The sequence below is a fragment of the Octopus bimaculoides genome, chromosome 3, assembly GCF_046866305.1.
Source record: "Octopus bimaculoides isolate indiv1 chromosome 3, ASM4686630v1, whole genome shotgun sequence".
Classification (NCBI taxonomy): domain Eukaryota; kingdom Metazoa; phylum Mollusca; class Cephalopoda; order Octopoda; family Octopodidae; genus Octopus; species Octopus bimaculoides.
This window is the reverse complement of record NC_142930.1, coordinates 54,887,754-54,904,890: the sequence shown is the minus strand read 5'-3', so window position 1 is coordinate 54,904,890 and position 17,137 is coordinate 54,887,754. Positions and strand designations below refer to the sequence as shown.

At 34.2% G+C, this 17,137-nt stretch overlaps 1 protein-coding gene across 2 annotated transcripts in view; it reads right to left on the bottom strand.

Annotated features, from left to right (window-relative positions):
* Positions 1-3,062: 3,062 nt before the first annotated feature.
* Positions 3,063-17,137, bottom strand: part of LOC106868451 (mannose-6-phosphate isomerase) — a 50,507-nt gene continuing 36,432 nt past the window's right edge. For both annotated transcript variants that reach the window (XM_089348990.1, XM_014913726.3), the window contains exons 4-8: positions 11,714-11,855; positions 10,171-10,356; positions 9,675-9,848; positions 9,371-9,579; positions 3,063-5,637 (exon numbers count right to left, since the gene is read on the bottom strand). In XM_089348990.1, coding sequence (XP_089205116.1) covers positions 5,422-5,637; positions 9,371-9,579; positions 9,675-9,848; positions 10,171-10,356; positions 11,714-11,855 — 927 coding nt within the window. In that variant the 3' untranslated portion in view covers positions 3,063-5,421. The remainder of the gene's footprint in view (positions 5,638-9,370; positions 9,580-9,674; positions 9,849-10,170; positions 10,357-11,713; positions 11,856-17,137) is intronic.

Below are 17,137 nucleotides of genomic sequence, written 5' to 3'. Positions count from 1 at the left end.
CTTGATCTATGAGTTTCTATGTTTGTTTGAAAATTTTGTAGGATAGATTAGACACATAAAACCAGTCTTAATTCATATATCTACTCAACATTTGACAAAATGCTTGTCAGTGCATTTGGTTGAGACTTAAATCATTGGTACTTCACTCTAAATTGTTGAAGCATAGATTGTTAATTTAACCCAAATATTGATTACAAGTGTTTACATTTCAATCAATATAATATAAATGCACTTAAATCGTTTTCCTGGTTTAACCCCACCACCTGGCTCTTGAGTGCCTTTTACAGAATTCACTCTGTTGCATCTATTTGGACCAGGTCTGAAGAATACAATATACTACAGTATTGCTTCCTACAGAAACACCTCAAGAGTCTTCCTTTTCTCTTATTGGGAACTCTGGGAAAAGGGCAGCGACTAATGTATCAACTAAACTGAATGCCATTCAGTTAAATGGAATTTGAAACATTTGAGAGAAAGAGGTTTTAAACATTCTAAAGAAAGCTTTAAGCGATATTTTGAGTCTATGAAATAAGTACATCAATGTATTTGTCAAGCATAACTATCGACTGAAAATTATGAGCAAAGAGCATGTATTATATGTACAGAAGAAAACCAAGGGCAGGGTGGTATTACCTTGTATGCTTAACATTTTATTCCCCTCCCCTTAAACTACATAAAAGTGTAACCTTATGTCTATGGAAGAAGCCAATGTGTAAGACACAAATAAGAGGGTTATACAATGTTTTACTGTTTACTTTTGTTTCTGTTCTGAACTGAAATCTTGTTTTGATATTTACCTTACATCATTCAGGATAAAGTAAGTACCAGGCATGGATTAATTACCCTGCTCCTCATTCTTTACAAATTCATGGTGCTCTGACATTGTAAGGATTCAAGCAAAATTATTTAAAAGATAGACTCCACAGCTGGAGACAAACTTCATTTTAGTTTGTTTGTTTTTTTTTCCCATGTTTATACATATTTTTACTGCTTACAGGTTTAACTCTTGTTGAGTTACATACCTTAGTCAGGACACCAGAATGTAGTGAATTTCAACTAAATATAATAAGCAAGAGAAAGTAATCACATGGAGTAAAAACATCTTATGTACTGAAGATGGATCCTAGAAAGAATTATGAAAAACCAATACAGTTCAATTTATGCTCAACCTCTATCAGCATAGAAATTCTGGTATACAATGCAAATGTGTCTTCTTGCCACTGCCTCTGTTCATATTCTAATTGGAGTTTTCAGAATTTTTACACTGGATTTTGATTAACCTAAAGAATGAATTTAAAGAATGCTTTGAGATGCTCTACAGTGGAATAAACAAAACACTAGACAATTGGTCTGTCTTCTGAATAAATTCTAAATATTTTTTTTTTTTTTTGGTAAAATTTAGTTGGAAGGGGCCATGCTTGTGACATTTACTATTGGATTAAGAGACAGTATGAGTAAGGTGTGCTACATGAATTTGGTGTAAGTGCTGGCACTTAATTCAGAGAGGCAAAAGAAACTATGGAATAGTGGTTGCAGAGGGATTTGCTCTTCGTTTTTCATTTATTATAAAATCCAGGATTTGTGTGTGGTGGAGGCATTATACCAGATGTCAGAAGTATCGTTATGTAGTTCATATTTTTGCTTAACAGATAGCAATTGATAAGCATTGCATCTGCTCTGGCCCTAAAAAGGCTGTACTAGGATACAGATATAACAATCCTAAGATTGCCACGGCAATACAGAGATTGATGAGTTATGTATATAGACTGGGGGGGGGGGGCATGCAAGCTTGTTCTTAATATATATATAGACAATTCAAGCAAATTGAGCTCATGGTCAAATAAAAAAAATTTAGGTGTAGATTTTCATTTAGCTACAAGTCACTTTTCTGTATTAGTCAGACAATGAAATGCACCCAGTTTACACTGTAAAGTAGTTGCTTGCTAACAGGAAGGGCATCCAACAGAAGCTAAATCGTTTCAAGCTTTAACTCTCTTTATCATCAGAGGTTGCTGGTTTCATTTTTTTTTCTAGTTTTCATGGGTCCTCTGCACTTACAGCCTAGGTTTCTCAATCCTGTAGCATTGCTGTTCATACTTAGGCATTATACAATCTGCTTTTCACTCAGAGAGAGAGAGATGCCTTTTGTTGCCAACAGAAGTAAAAGTTCTCTAAACTTTCTCCAGCCAGTTCTTATTCTAGCAACTCTACTTTCAGATAAATAAAATGATGTAATAAGTTAGTGTTTATACTTGTTTTATAGATAAAGTTAGATAAGAAAGAAAAACAAGTATTTATGTTTGGGTTGAGTGAAAGGCCAAGTACAAGTGAACCGAGATGGTAAAAGGGCATTAAAGGATTTGGCTGATGTGTGAGAAGATACTGCAATTAATATGAAACTGAATGACATCTACTGAGAGAAAAAGTAATGAGATACAATTGGAAGTATCTGGAGAAAGACGGATATAGAAAGTTATAGTGAAGTCAAATCCAAGGTGGATGGGTCTAAAAATTTAACCTAAAAGTCAGGTAGGTGAAAATATGCTGAACTGAGGGCTCACTGATGGCAGCATGAACTAAAACAGATGTTAAAATGAAGTGTATTCAATCTAGTAATGGGCTCATCCTGTCATAACTTAGTTTTGTTTCCATTTTCCTTAGATCAAACAACTCTCTACATCTTATAAATTGTGTCTAATGTGAATGTCAAAAGTTCCTTTAAATTGAAGAATAAGTTGAAATTGTACAAAGAGAAGTACATTTTAACAAACTTCACAACTTGCGTTCCTTTCACTGCTATTCAGTACAACAACTTGACATGTCTATAAGTTACAACAGATATCTTTAAAATAAATATCAAAGACAAAGAACAATTCTTTTTACATCAATAAATATTTAAATGATTTTAATTTGGCTTATCTTCTATAATTATCATTTTAAGTGATACCCTAGTTGAAAGTGTTATACTATTTCAAGAGCCAACATTTTCATGTCAAAGATTTGAAAAAAAAAATATTTTGGAGAACATTGGTAAAAAACATAGAATTAGTTGAACAGAGATGTTTGTTTATATTTCAATCCAAATATTTATTGTTTCACCACAGAAGAATCATAAACACTAGCTACATAGCTATTTCATTCAACATTTTGCTTGAGAGAAACATCCATTTGACAGAAAAATAGATGAACAGACCAAAAGATTGGATTTTTTTTTTTTTTTTTTCCTTTTTTTTTAAGTGCTACAGCTTACCTTTTAATCGTTTTGTTTAAATCCAAATATACAATTCTACCAATTCCACTCAACTGAAAGTGAAGTGGAGAAAAGGAAGTGCCTGTCAGCACTTGGATTAATGATGACATGGACAAGGAGGCAGCAGGAAGAAGAGAAAAAGTATTAAATGTTCTGAAGAGAGTTACACTTAGTTGACAGAAGTCAAGTAATAAAAGACTTGTTCAAAATTAACAAAACGTTCAGAGATGACTGCAATCTAAAATTGAACTTAATCAAAGCCTTAGTCACTGTCAACAAATTGAAAGCCAGCTAAAATAGGATATAATTTCCTTAGTGTATAAAGGATTATCATTCAACTGGAAAGTTCAACATAGCACATCAACATTTTCCAAAGCGTTTTTTTTTTTTTTTTTTTAAACCTCTCTTTTCAAAACTTTAACATATTCTCACAATAGTAACTTCATAGAAGTGGCAGAAAAAGCAGCATTCCGGAGGAATAACAACATAAGAAATTAGCTAGAATACGAAATTAATAGCTCTCAAAAAATAGACACAAAAACTAAAAATAAAATAGTTTTTGACTTTTTCTGTCAATCATTATAAACCTAACAACAAGAATACAAAAATGTCTGTGAAAAAATAAATTCTGGTAGAAAAAAATGTTCAAAACATTCTTGCAGGTATATTATCTTATTTTTCCACACACAACTATAGAGTAGTATTCATTAAGTTTAGTCTACTAATGGTAACTTTTTTGAAATGTTTCTGTATGTGTGTGTGTGTCTGTCTGTGTGAATGAAACAAAGTAACTGGAACAATAAAATATTAATTTGCAAAATGAACTTGAAATGCAAATCACACTGAATAAAATAAAATTTAATATTTCAGCGCAACATGTACGAAATCCTATTCAAATATTCCATCTGATGAACAATTAAACTATTCTATAGTGTCCATATCGATATATAAAAGAGAGAGAGCAGTACTGAATGGCTCTGACCATATTCCTCGGCCCATTTGAAACAGGTAGTTGAGGTATATTTTAGAAGAAAATATTCTGACGATATAATTAACATATATATATATATATGCCAGCAAAATATGAAAGCAAGTAGAAATAAAACCCTAAACTTAAACTAAATTTCATGTGCAGATTTTCTCAAGATATCAGGTACCAGCTGTTGTACTGAGATGTCCAAGAAATATGTCTAGTTGAGCTGGCAAACAGTTATTCTTTTAATTTAAAAATGAATATAAAGTAAGGTTAACTGGTGCAGTGGGAAGTTCACATGAAATTATAAATATATCTAACAAAGCACAACTTGATATAGACGAGTTCCAATAAATTATACTAAATATAAATTTTTGAGATTCACATTTGAATTTTGTTTGATCAATTTCGATAAATAATAATAATAGAAAAGAAAAAGAATTCATGAAAATTAATAACAAATTTGGATTTAAACTTCTTAATACTAAAGAACTGAAAATCTTTGAATGACAATGATGAAAATTCAATAGGTCTGGTGATTAGAAAACATACTTGTAACAGAAATCAGCTTCCAAATAAGCAGAGATACACAGAAGACGTAGAATGCTTTACCGTGGATGCAAAACCATTACAGACAACTTGAAAGCATACTTTTTCTTAGCTTGAAAAGAAATTTTTAAAAATTATGAAAATCTATTGAAAATACCAATTTGAAAAAAAAAAAAAAATCCCATCAAAACTAAGTTACATAGAAAGCAAAACCTCAATGTGAATTCCTCTTAATATTGATAGACAATAACTAGTGAGAACATTCTTGAAATGAATGGATATTATCAAAAAATTATATAGTAAAGTTTATGTTTGGTGCATGTGTTTTTTGTGTATGTATATGAAAGAGAGGGAGAGAACAAGTGAAAGATGAAGTTGAAACTTTCCAATGTAGTGAGCAACTTCAATACACACGGTTACCAAAACATAGTTACCAATAAGGAGCTAAGAAGAGGGTTTTGTGGTCTAATTAGCTGTTAAGCTCAATACAACATTTTCTTCAAGTTGCTCCTCACAAATTTACAATCCTTCTAACAGCTACTAATATTTGGAGTTAACCATTTAGAAGGCGAGTAGTGGGTGGCCGGGAGATCATAATAAACACTGACCTACTAAATAAGCCAACCCACTGCTCCAAGAGATAACCAACTTATAGGTTGGGATGAGCTCGGAACAAGAGCATACTACCTACTTCAAGTTTTAAAGTCACAATTTCATTGGCAGACATGAAAAACACAGAACCTGGTTGAAGTTTCAGAGGGTTCGCAAGCGACCTTGTGGTTCCCTCAGCTTTGCCACTAATTACAATACAGATACTGGCATTTTGTAGAGGTCTCAGTTGATACTGAGCCACATCTCCCGGAAGCTGAAAAGAAAAACATCAAGAACTAGAAATAACAGCAAAAAGCTTATTAAATATACATATATATATATATAAAGCATCAGTAAGTTTCCACAAATAATTTATGAAATAATCCTATAAAAATTTACTAAGTCACTGAGAAAGTTTGCTTCAATAAGTAAAAAGAAATAATACACAAAATTACACTACCAACAGTACTTACAAATACTATTAGTAAAGTGAAACAACGAAGGAACCTCTTAAATTAGTAGCCAAATCTCCCTCATTCACAAATTATCTCAACAAGGCAAATAGGATAATGTAATCCTAGAGAATCCATCTGACAACAGGGGGGATGGCTATGGTTGGAATACCTTTGATTATAGATCTACTTTTTTTAGAGTTCCTCAGATTACTATCATCAATGTATTATTTATATTTGGCAATTTATAGTGCAGATTAACTTTTCATGTATAACTAGTTCCGTACAATATATTCACTTACAACACTAATCTAATTACATCACTAATCCTGAATGAACTCATAATGACAATCTACTGCCCATGTACTGAATTTCAATATTTTAAAATATATATTCTTTTATTTATTTGTCATTTGGAGTAGGTTTTATATTTCGAACTCCTTTGTAAACTTTTACATCTCATGACAAAGTATTTGAATAATTATCTTGGCATTTATGAATCTGTCATTTAGTCAACACATTTGTGCAAATATACCAATTGGCTATAAAAAAGAACTACATTTATTTCTTGTTAAATTTATTTGGATTCAAATTATCTTATTTATATATAACAGTAACTTCTCATGAAACTTAAACTGTCTGCAATAAGCCAAAAGACACCAGATTTAAGTGTTACGGGTTTATTGAATAAATAAATCATAGGCAACATTATCTCATTGTTAATGGATTTTCATTTGGCTTCTTCAAAAACAGAGAGAGAGAGAGAGAGAATGTGTTTGAGTTACATGTATTTAATAACAGTTTGATTCAGCTCCACATAAAGTTTCATTAGCATAGAAAATGTCTACATCATCAGATATTTAGTATCAGAATTAAAGGAATCTAAAATGGTTTCTGGGTGGGAGCATTTAAGCATCTATTGGTCAGTTCAGGCCACATTGTTGTCTTACTTAACCTAGAAGTATCAGTTCTTACATTAACTGCTACATACACATGGTGGAACAGACAATCTGCATTCTGAAGGGTGTAGTATTTCAGCAACAGCAGTGAGCAAAAGGGGAGATAACCAATTTGATGGAGTTATGTATTTGTGTGACAGTAATCTCTGATATATATTGACTTTGTGTAAGGGTCAAGTAGGTCTAAAGTGTTATGTCCAGGTTAGTGGGAGCCAATGATTTGAAGTTTATTAATAGAGCACAGCTCTAGTGACAATAGAATATGCCAGCTTTCCTACTGATGGAAACTGTAGGATGGTAGAGTATGTACATAAAGAGAGGCTCTGTCAAGGCTATTCCATGTGATATTGAGGAAGTCATTTCGATGGTCCTGGAGATTATAGATAAAACAGGACAGAGGTAAAGGGGGATTATCAATCTGGGCAAAATACTTTATAAGATCTGTTCATACACCAGGCTAACAAAAATTTACTATATTACTAAAGAATTTCACGTAATCTTGTAGCAGGGTCCAAGGATATAGTTCGCCACCATTGGTCCTTATATATTCCTTTATTGCAGTAAATTTGACTTACACCTGTTTCCGATAATCATTATAGGTTTGTTATATATATATATATATATATATATATATATGAAAACATAAATATGTATGTATATAAATTATATATGAATATATATATATATATATATATATATATATGATGATGATATACAAAGATATAAATATATATATATATATAAATTATATATATATGTCGAAGACCTGTTGAGGCAAATGAAATCGAAATCAAACTAAATTCGACGACTGGCACCCATGCCAATGTCGTCTCCTTCATTGGACAAGAAACTCGGCTTGCGAAGACTTGTTGGGGCAAACAAAAGCGAAATCGTGATGGCACCTGTGCCCAGCGTCGCCTTCCTAGCACTTGTGCCAGTGGCACTTAAAAGCACCCACTACACTCTCAAAGTGGTTGGTGTTAGGAAGGGCATCCAGCTGTAGAAACTCTGCCAAATCAGACTGGAGCTTGGTGTAGCCATTTGGTTTCACCAGTCCTCAGTCGAATCGTCCAACCCATGCTAGCATGGAAAGCGGACGTTAAATGATGATGATGAAGATGATGATGATATATATATATATATATATGTATATATATATATATATATATTATACAGTAACTCTCCAAATATCTTATGAGATGGAAAGTCCTACATCCAAGCAATTTTATCAAATGTACAGCCAAGTGAAATTGTTATAGAATACAGGTAATTTCAACCAAGTTTGTTGAATGCTACTTTTGTTTGTTAAATCACTTGTGCATACCTGTGTGTGTGTATATATATATATATATATATATATATATATATATATATATATATATGTATGTGTGTATGTATATAACAGACAATTGGCACCTGTGTCAGTAGCATGTAAAAAGCACCATTCGAGCATGGCCGAGCCAGTGCCACATGAAAAGCACCATTTCAGCGTGGCCAATGCCAGTGCTGCTTGACTGTCTCCCTTGCTGGTGACATATAAAAAGCACCCACTACACTCTTGGAGTGGTTGGCGTTGGGAAGGACATCCAGTGACAGAAACCTTGCCAAATCAGATTGGAGCCCGGTGCAGCCTCCTGGCTTGCCAGTTCTCAGTGAAGCCATCCAACCCATGCCAGCATGGAAAGCAGATATTAAACAACGACAATGATGATGAAAGTGCTTGTCAATAAACAAAAAGGATTTCACAGCTTTGAAAAATGTTATGCAAGACAAACCCAGCTAATGTTAGTCTGGAAATGCCAGAAAGTGATTAGTTTTAAATTTGCTGAACTGATTCATCTCTCAAAATATTCAATCATCATCATCATCATCATCGTTTAACGTCCACTTTCCATGCTAGCATGGGTTGGACGATTTGACTGAGGACTGGTGAAACCGGATGGCAACACCAGGCTCCAGTCTAATTTGGCAGAGTTTCTACAGCTGGATGCCCTTCCTAACGCCAACCACTCAGAGAGTGTAGTGGGTGCTTTTACGTGTCACCCGCACGAAAACGGCCACGCTCGAAATGGTGTCTTTTATGTGCCACCCGCACAAGCCAGTCCAGGGGCACTGGCAACGATCTCGCTCAAAAATCCTACAGGAGCCAGTCAGGCGGTACTGGCAACGGCCACGCTCAAAATGGTGCATCCCATGTGCCACCCGCACAAGAACCAGTCCAGGGGCACTGGCAACGATCTTGTAAATTTTAGAAAACAAAAAAATTTGCAGTTTAACCATTTAATACCAACTGATCTGAGATCACCCCTTGTCCCACAATAAAATACCATTTGCATCAAAGTGTTTATATTTAAATTTAAAATATCTTCAATTTATACAAGAACATTTAGTTATGTTCCAAAACATCAACTTAAAAAAATAGAGATAATATTTATTTTACTAAACTCTATAAATTTTTGATTATTTGAAAATCAATTGAAATGCATATACTGTGTATTTCGTATTTCAAAACAAGTATAATCATAAAAGAGTTAATCCATTTATCAAATAAAAATAAGCTTAGAACTTTTATTTAAAATGAAAAGAAATCACTTACCATAATACGGATAACAGCAAAATCATTTACTGGAGGTTTGAAAATAGCAGCATAAGGGTCCTCTGTATCTTGAATAGCTGCAAATATAGCTTTCTGTGGCTGCCGACCAGTGTAGTCCAACATTTTGCACAATGTCTGCACATCAACATATTTCACAGTTAACCCTGCTCGTACAACATTATCTGAACAGGCCATGCACTCCATACAATCTGGATGAACATAAACAAGATATTTGAGTTTAGATTCTCTTTAGAATTTTAAAGAAAACATAACGTATTCTAAAATTTATAAGAAAATTCATTACCTCCAGACAAGTATGCATGTGGTAGATTTGCATCAAGGAACATAGCTTGACCTGGTTGGAGGGTGATATGATTGAGAAAATACACAGCAAAACAACCAACATCGCCAGGGAACTCTCTATGAAGTTTTAGAAGCACCTCTCCATTGTACTGAGAAATATCCTCTCCTTGTTCCTCTGAAAAAGAAATGATCAAATACATTCTATACAATCCCAGAAATGAATACAGTTATGAGAAATCACAAGAAAATACTTATTCAACAGTTCACAATCAACCAGTTATAACAAAAGTAGTTGTCTAAAATCTCCATAAGTAAATTAGTTGAAAATTAGTGTTTTAATCTAGACGACCGGAATTATATCATTATTTAATATTTTAGATTTTAATTTGCTTTCATCCTCAATATATGAAGAGAGAGAGAGAGAGAGAAAGAGAGAGAGAGTGTGTGTGTGTGTGTGTGTAGAGGAAAAAGAAAGTTAAAATGATTACAATATTTACCCATGTCCATAACCTTTGAAACCCATTTCCGCACTTCTTTTTGTAATGTTTCCTTGTCTCTCATCATCATTGCTTCAAAAGCATTTTTCATCACACTTCTGTGTGAAGCCATGTCAATAGCTCTGCTGGCAGCTATCAATTTAATAGCATTTTCAGTCCCAACAACAGTACGAAACTCTTGTATATCTGCAAAAGTGCATTAACACATTATCAAATATTATTTCTATTAAATGCAGTCAAACGAAAAAAAGCAAATTAGATTAAACAAGAGCACTCAGAGAGTGCAAACCCCCACCAAGGCAACACCAATGACCTCCCAACGATTAGCCAGGGATGATTTTTAAAATGAAAATATCTAAAATAAACTCGACTGCTCACATAAACAAGAATACTAAAAATGAACCCGACTGCTCTCAAACATTAAGTTACAAAACAGGAAAAATAATTCAGAATCCTTGTCCAGTTGTTACCATCCTACTTCAGACAATAAATGCAAAGATCAACTATATCGGAAGAATGAAATCAGGTCCAAAATATCATCTACGACAACCCTAGCAGGTCTATGAGATCCATCATGAGCAGCTAGTAGCATAGCTAGTGGGGTGTGTGTCTAAGCATCACTTTTACGAGGGCAACACCTCTAGCTATACTGCATAAGCTTGTGTAGGCTTGCTTAGATGTGTGTAAGAATGAGGAACTCAGGGGCTGCCCAGAGAGAGCACACTCTCTAGTTTCACCATTAAGAACAGCTCAAGGTGGCAGAATCCACTATCAGATGTACTGCATGAGGACTTCAGATAATAAGATGAGTAGAGAGCAGTTATGTCCAGTAAGAACAAGGAGACCAGTGTGGTCATATGAACCTGAAAATTATGTAGTCTCCTACCCCATGATTTGGTCTCGTTGGGCTGCTGTATCTGAGGTCTTGTTGAGAAGAATCAACCAGCAGTCCCACAGTGCCAAGACTCATTACCAGATACCGAGGTAGGTATGGTGGATAGGGCCTATAATGGGAGAGGGAAGTTAGGTTCAGCTGCTACATCAGTCTGGCAACCCATAAATATCTAATGGGCCATCTATCTAAAACAGTGGTTCTCAACCGGGGTCCATATAAGATTTTGTTGTAAAAATTTATCTGCGATAAATTGATCATACTTCAACAATACTCAAAATATTTTAACAATTTTTTTTATACAATTCCTAATGATATTTAATTATAAAAATATAATAGGATTTCTTAAACATCAAATGGTCATGAGGTTCCACCTGAGTAAACTAGGAATCAGGGTAAAAAAATGGTTGGGAGACACAGCCCTAAAAAGAGAAAAAAATCTGTCTTTCCTTTGCAGTATTTTATAAAGGCTAGCAGACATGCAGTGGTATAGCTAGGCTGTGTGCCACCTAGAGCAGCCCTTGAGTTTGCCCCACCCCAAGCCCCAATGCTTGTAGCCTATATAAGCATATACAACCAACCCCAAAATGCTGTGCGCATAAAAGCTAAGGGAACTTAATGTTGAATTTCTGTTAATAAGAGAAAATTTACCTTGAAGGTACTTAGCTACATCCTGAATTACACGGAATCCACACAAGCCTTGGAAAGGTGTTAAAGCAATTGCCAATTCTGGCTTGTGGTTAGCATCCTTATAAAGATTTGGATTTTCTTTGTTTAACAGTTCTGCATGGATCTGAAATAAGTAAGAATATTGAAGTTTAAATGCTACATTTGCTAAAGAAGAATTATTGAACCTTTCTGATACCAACCTGCCTGAGGCTGCTCCTAGTTTTATAATACAAATTCTCAGTTTTAAAGTGATTTAAATTAAAAGCTTGCATCAAAATTTCATGTTCATTTATGATCAAAACACCAGCTTAAAAACGACAGGTATTTTAATAAATTCTTCATTATTTTTTAAAATAATTAACACAAAGATAGTGTATTTCAAGAGAAATATGATAACGAAAGGGTTAATAAAAATTAAAAATAAAATGTATAAACATAAATTTGCACACCAATATATTTTCAATAATGAAGAAAATTAAATTCTTTTCAATAACTTGGTTACTGAACTTTATAGTATCAAAGCTGTAAGGTTTTATTGTATAAGAAAGAACTTAAATTTGTAACAACCTCCAGTCATCCTTTATACCCCACTCCTGAAGCACTTTCCCACTAATCTTGTATGTTTTGTTAACATCAGCACTATAATTTCTCCTGCATTCATCAGTTGAAACCTAAAACTAATAACTTTCTTAGCTCACTTCTCAAAGTATACATCTAGCTGAAATTTACACGCATACTCTGTAGATTAGTCTTCTCAAAAGTCTTCAGTTTCCATTGCTCATATTTGACATCTTTTTGCAGTTGCTAATGCTTTGGATTATTCCATTTGCCTTGAACAATAAACAATATATTACCATTTATTTGGTTGGTATAGATAACACAAATTAGCTTTCATATCCATAAAACTTAGGGTCACAAACACTAGCAGCTCAATTCTTGTAACTGGTCATACTTATTTTAAGCCCTACTCATCTATATATCAAGATCACTAAGCAACCCCTAGACTGAAAGTGACCTAATTCTCATTACAAACAAGTGTTTGAATTCTGAATGTGTAACCATAATGGTTGCTGAACAATTATCTTTGTTACTTCAGCTCTTATTATGCATCTAAGATTGCAAGTGATGTATCTCTATATAATCCTGTCAAGTATGTTTAAACAAATTGATGAAAACTTTGATTAAAACAAAGCTTAAGAACTTTGTTGCAAAGCTTGATAAGGTTGTTGATACTTCACAATAGCTATCTTATGTATTGCAGCATCACACAAATAATTCAGAACTAGAGAACAGGAAATCTACCATTTTAAGAACTAAATATAGTTCTTAATTGCCTTAATCAGAATATACTCAACGAATTTAAGGGAAAATATTTGACATACATTAATCCTATATTACTTCAATACATTCAGTAATGCAACCACACAATAAAACAAAAATACTATGACATCTATATCTATAAAACAGACGATGTTTGTGTGTGTGTGTGTACGTGAATGTGGGTTATGCACGTCCACAAATTAGCACGCATGTCGCTCCAATTTTAGAAGATTCGGAATGACCCTATGTGCATTTTAGTGAACTTTCTCTCTCAGAGGTACCCGCGTATAGCTGTAAAAATCGATAAACTTTTACCAATTTTGAAGTTTGTTGACATGGCGAAGTCAAATCTGTGCGTACGCACGTTAAGGCGAGAGAAAGAGAGAGAGAGAGAAATTGTATGTTTGTGAGAGGGAGGGTGAAGGAGAGATACATTTTCTTGGCCACCGTCTGACAAAAAAAAAGTAGGAGAGGGCGGCTATTTCTTAACAGTTGTGTGGTAAGAAAAAAATACCTTCTCTCTCTCTCTCTCCCACCCTTACACACACATGCCAGTTATCTCTCTCTCTCTCTCTTTCTTTCTCTTTCTCCTTCTCTCACACACACAGTAACATTACACACAAAACACATGTTGCCAAAAAGAAATAGACGCTATCTTTTTATAGTGAGTATGCGAGACAGAAAGTGTGGTGTGTATGTGAAGTTCTTTTGTTAATGTGAGAGAGCAGCACGTGTGTGTGTGAGACAGGGAGAGAGAGAGAAAGAAAGAAAGAAAGAAAGAGAGATAAATGTGTGTAAGGGAGGGAGAGAGATAGAGAGAGAGAGCGCTCTCTCTATCTCTGCCGAATTGATGTAAACAAACCCATGTGGTCTGATTTTCACGTTTCTAGGTATTGTACCGTAAATCACCATTTCCAAAATATATTTCTTTCAAATCATTTATCCATATATATATATGTAAGGCAAGGTGTGTGTGTGTTTTGTTGATATACGGGCAACACACACACACACATATGAACATGTATGCGTACAAAAAATATGTATGCAATTGGTGTACATACGTGCATGTGTGTATGTGTGTGTTGCTCATATAAATATATATATATATATATATATATATTTATATAGATAGGATGATAAATTGAATATTAATTCAATTTAAAACCAAGTGGCCTAGCATATAACAAATCTGAAAATTCAGAAAAAATTGTATTACACGTGTATAAGGGATGACCACTAGGTGGACATCCAATATGCTAGAAAGAGGTCATCAACGACCCAACCACAAAGAAAAATAATGTTCTCCAGAAAAATTTCGCAAAACGCCAGAACAGGACAAAATGAGAAATATACAGAATAAAGAATTATCTATGGCCTGCTGCTGTTTCAAACATTAACGTTTTACTTTCGTAACATCCGTGTTCTCATATATATATATATATATATATATATATAAGACTTCGTTGTGATCTGAACAGAACCGCTTCTGACACAGAGAATCGGGAGCCCTTTTGGTCATTCTATTTTCCTTGCTGGAAGGGTTCCTAACCCATGAGCAAAGAGGGGTTAGATGATGGCGGTGGTGTTTTCAAAGGGATGGCATGTGTAACTTGATCACCTCTGCCGATCAAACTCTCAACCCATGCGCTCCAGTTGCAACACTGATTCTGCCCAAATTTGACGTCATGTTACTTAGTTTGGTTTGAAATAAAGAACTTGATTAGCTTAATAATCCCAACTTAATGCCGGGCTATATTGCTAGTTACAAATAAAAAAGAGTATAAGTAAAAATTTATTTCAAAGGCTTTGTGGTTGTATATACAGAATTTGAAGACCAGCAAACATTCAATATTTCTGGAGACTTTCAAAATCAATAAATAATGCAATTGAACAGTTTGTAATGTTATATAGCAAAATTTTTAAGGATTAAGATTTTGGAATATATAAAATCCCTAGCAACTTTCATTTATGCAATTCAGAACATGGTGTCCTTTTGCATCAACCTTAACTTTCAGAAAGGTTTTCATGAATACTTAGAGATATAAAGTTTTGTTTGAAATCTTTCGTTTAAAAACAAAAAAATTTTAATTTTTAATTACAAACCCAAACCCTTAAAGGTTTATATATAAATGTATCATTTTACTAGTTGTGGGTTAATATGCAAGGAAAAAGAAATCATTATTTACAATATATACATTTGACAGATATTTGTCCTCATCTTGTTTGTTGTTAACACAATGTTTTGGCTGATATTCCCTCCAGCCTTCATTAAGTGTCTTGGGGAAATTTTTGAACCTGGGTTCTCATTCCTAAGGCCTTTTTCAATGTTATTATTATTCAGGTCACTGCCTGGAATCAAACTCGGAATCTTGGGGTTAGTAGCCTGCACTCTTAATCATTGTGCCATATGCCCATGAATAATAATAATATCGAAAAATACCTTAGGAATGAGAACCCAGGTTCAAAATGGCTGGAGGGTATATCAGCTGAAACGTTGTGTTAACAACAAACAAAATGAGGACAAATATCTATCAAATGTAAATAATGTACATAATTCCTCATCTCTTAAACACAGAACTGGGAAAAGAAATCAGTTTTAAAAGGAAGTGGAATTAGAGGCTGTTTATGAAATAAGAGGTAGGATATGATGTCATTCTTCAGTAGCCTAAATCTTTACATTGAATTTATTTTCAGTTTCTGCAATTACCAAGCAATGATTGTAAAGGCAAGAATAGTGCTTTTCTCACTCACTATATTTCATATATGATTCCAAATGCAAATAATCAATCTTAATACTATTTAAAATATGTAAGAAGTGTTCCTGAAGGTAACATCTCAACAATGAAATAAAACTGATCAATACAATGGTGTTTTAATCTAATAGTGGTCATACTCAAAAAAGTAATTTATCTGTAAGACACATATAGTAACAACTGTAGCTGATAAGAAATATTTAATCAATGTCAGCTTCCCTGGTTTTCTTTTTTAGCCACTTAGTTGGGGATGGAAAAGCAATACCCATTAAGAGTTTGATGTACCATGCTATCACTAATAGTTTTAGGCACCTATGTAGTCACAAGTAGACATAAACACCCTTTTGATTCTCTCAACTTTTGACCTAGTGGCACCTCTAGGATGTCACAGCTGGAAGGGAAGAGTGCTGCACCAGCATTCAGCTACCAACCATTTTTATTTGAAAAGACTAGAGCAACATGAAATGAAATGAAATGCCTTGCTCAAGGACACAATATGTGGTCTGATTAATAAGTACCTGGACTGTTGCCATAGTAACAAAGCTAAAGCATGTAGAGTGAAGCTTGGCACAGGTTGACCCAAAACTCTGCTGTGCATGTGCACTAAGTTTTAATGTTCTAGCTCACTTCCACTGTTTACAGCAGTACTTGGAAGGAAGGTGTGTAGCATGTGATTGTTGCATTAACCATAACAGAGAAAGTTGAGCAGAGAATCTGCAACAAATTTTGCCAAAAGCTTGGCAACACCTGATCAGAGTCCTACGCAAAGTTTTCATCATTTTCGACAATCAAGATCTTGTGCAACTGAAACTCAAGTGTCTTTTTGGTCAGCTGAAAGCAGTTTTGGCACAAACTTGGCAGACATGCATCTCATACCCATATCTTCAGTGATAATGAACTGAACTGTAACTAATTTGTACATCCTCTGACAACTCACTGATGGTAATTTGATGATTTCCCCTCACAGCTACATGTTTTTCTGTTCTGCTGGTTGCAGGTCTTCCAGAACATTTGTTAATATTGACATTTTTTCAGCCATTTTGGAAACATCTGAACCACTCGCACACTTGTGTGTGGCTCATACACTCCTCTCCATACACTTTCTGCAACATTGCATAGGCCTCTGAGCAGGTTATCACCACGATAACTTTCTCTATCATGGTCAATGCGATGATCACATGCTACACACCTTGCTTCCTAGCACTGCTGTACACAGCGGAAGTGAACTAGAATGTAAAAACTTAGTGTGCATGCACAGCAGAGTTCAAGGTCAATCTTTGCCAAGTGGCTTTACTCTGCATGCTTTAGCTTCGTTATTATGGCAACAGTCCAG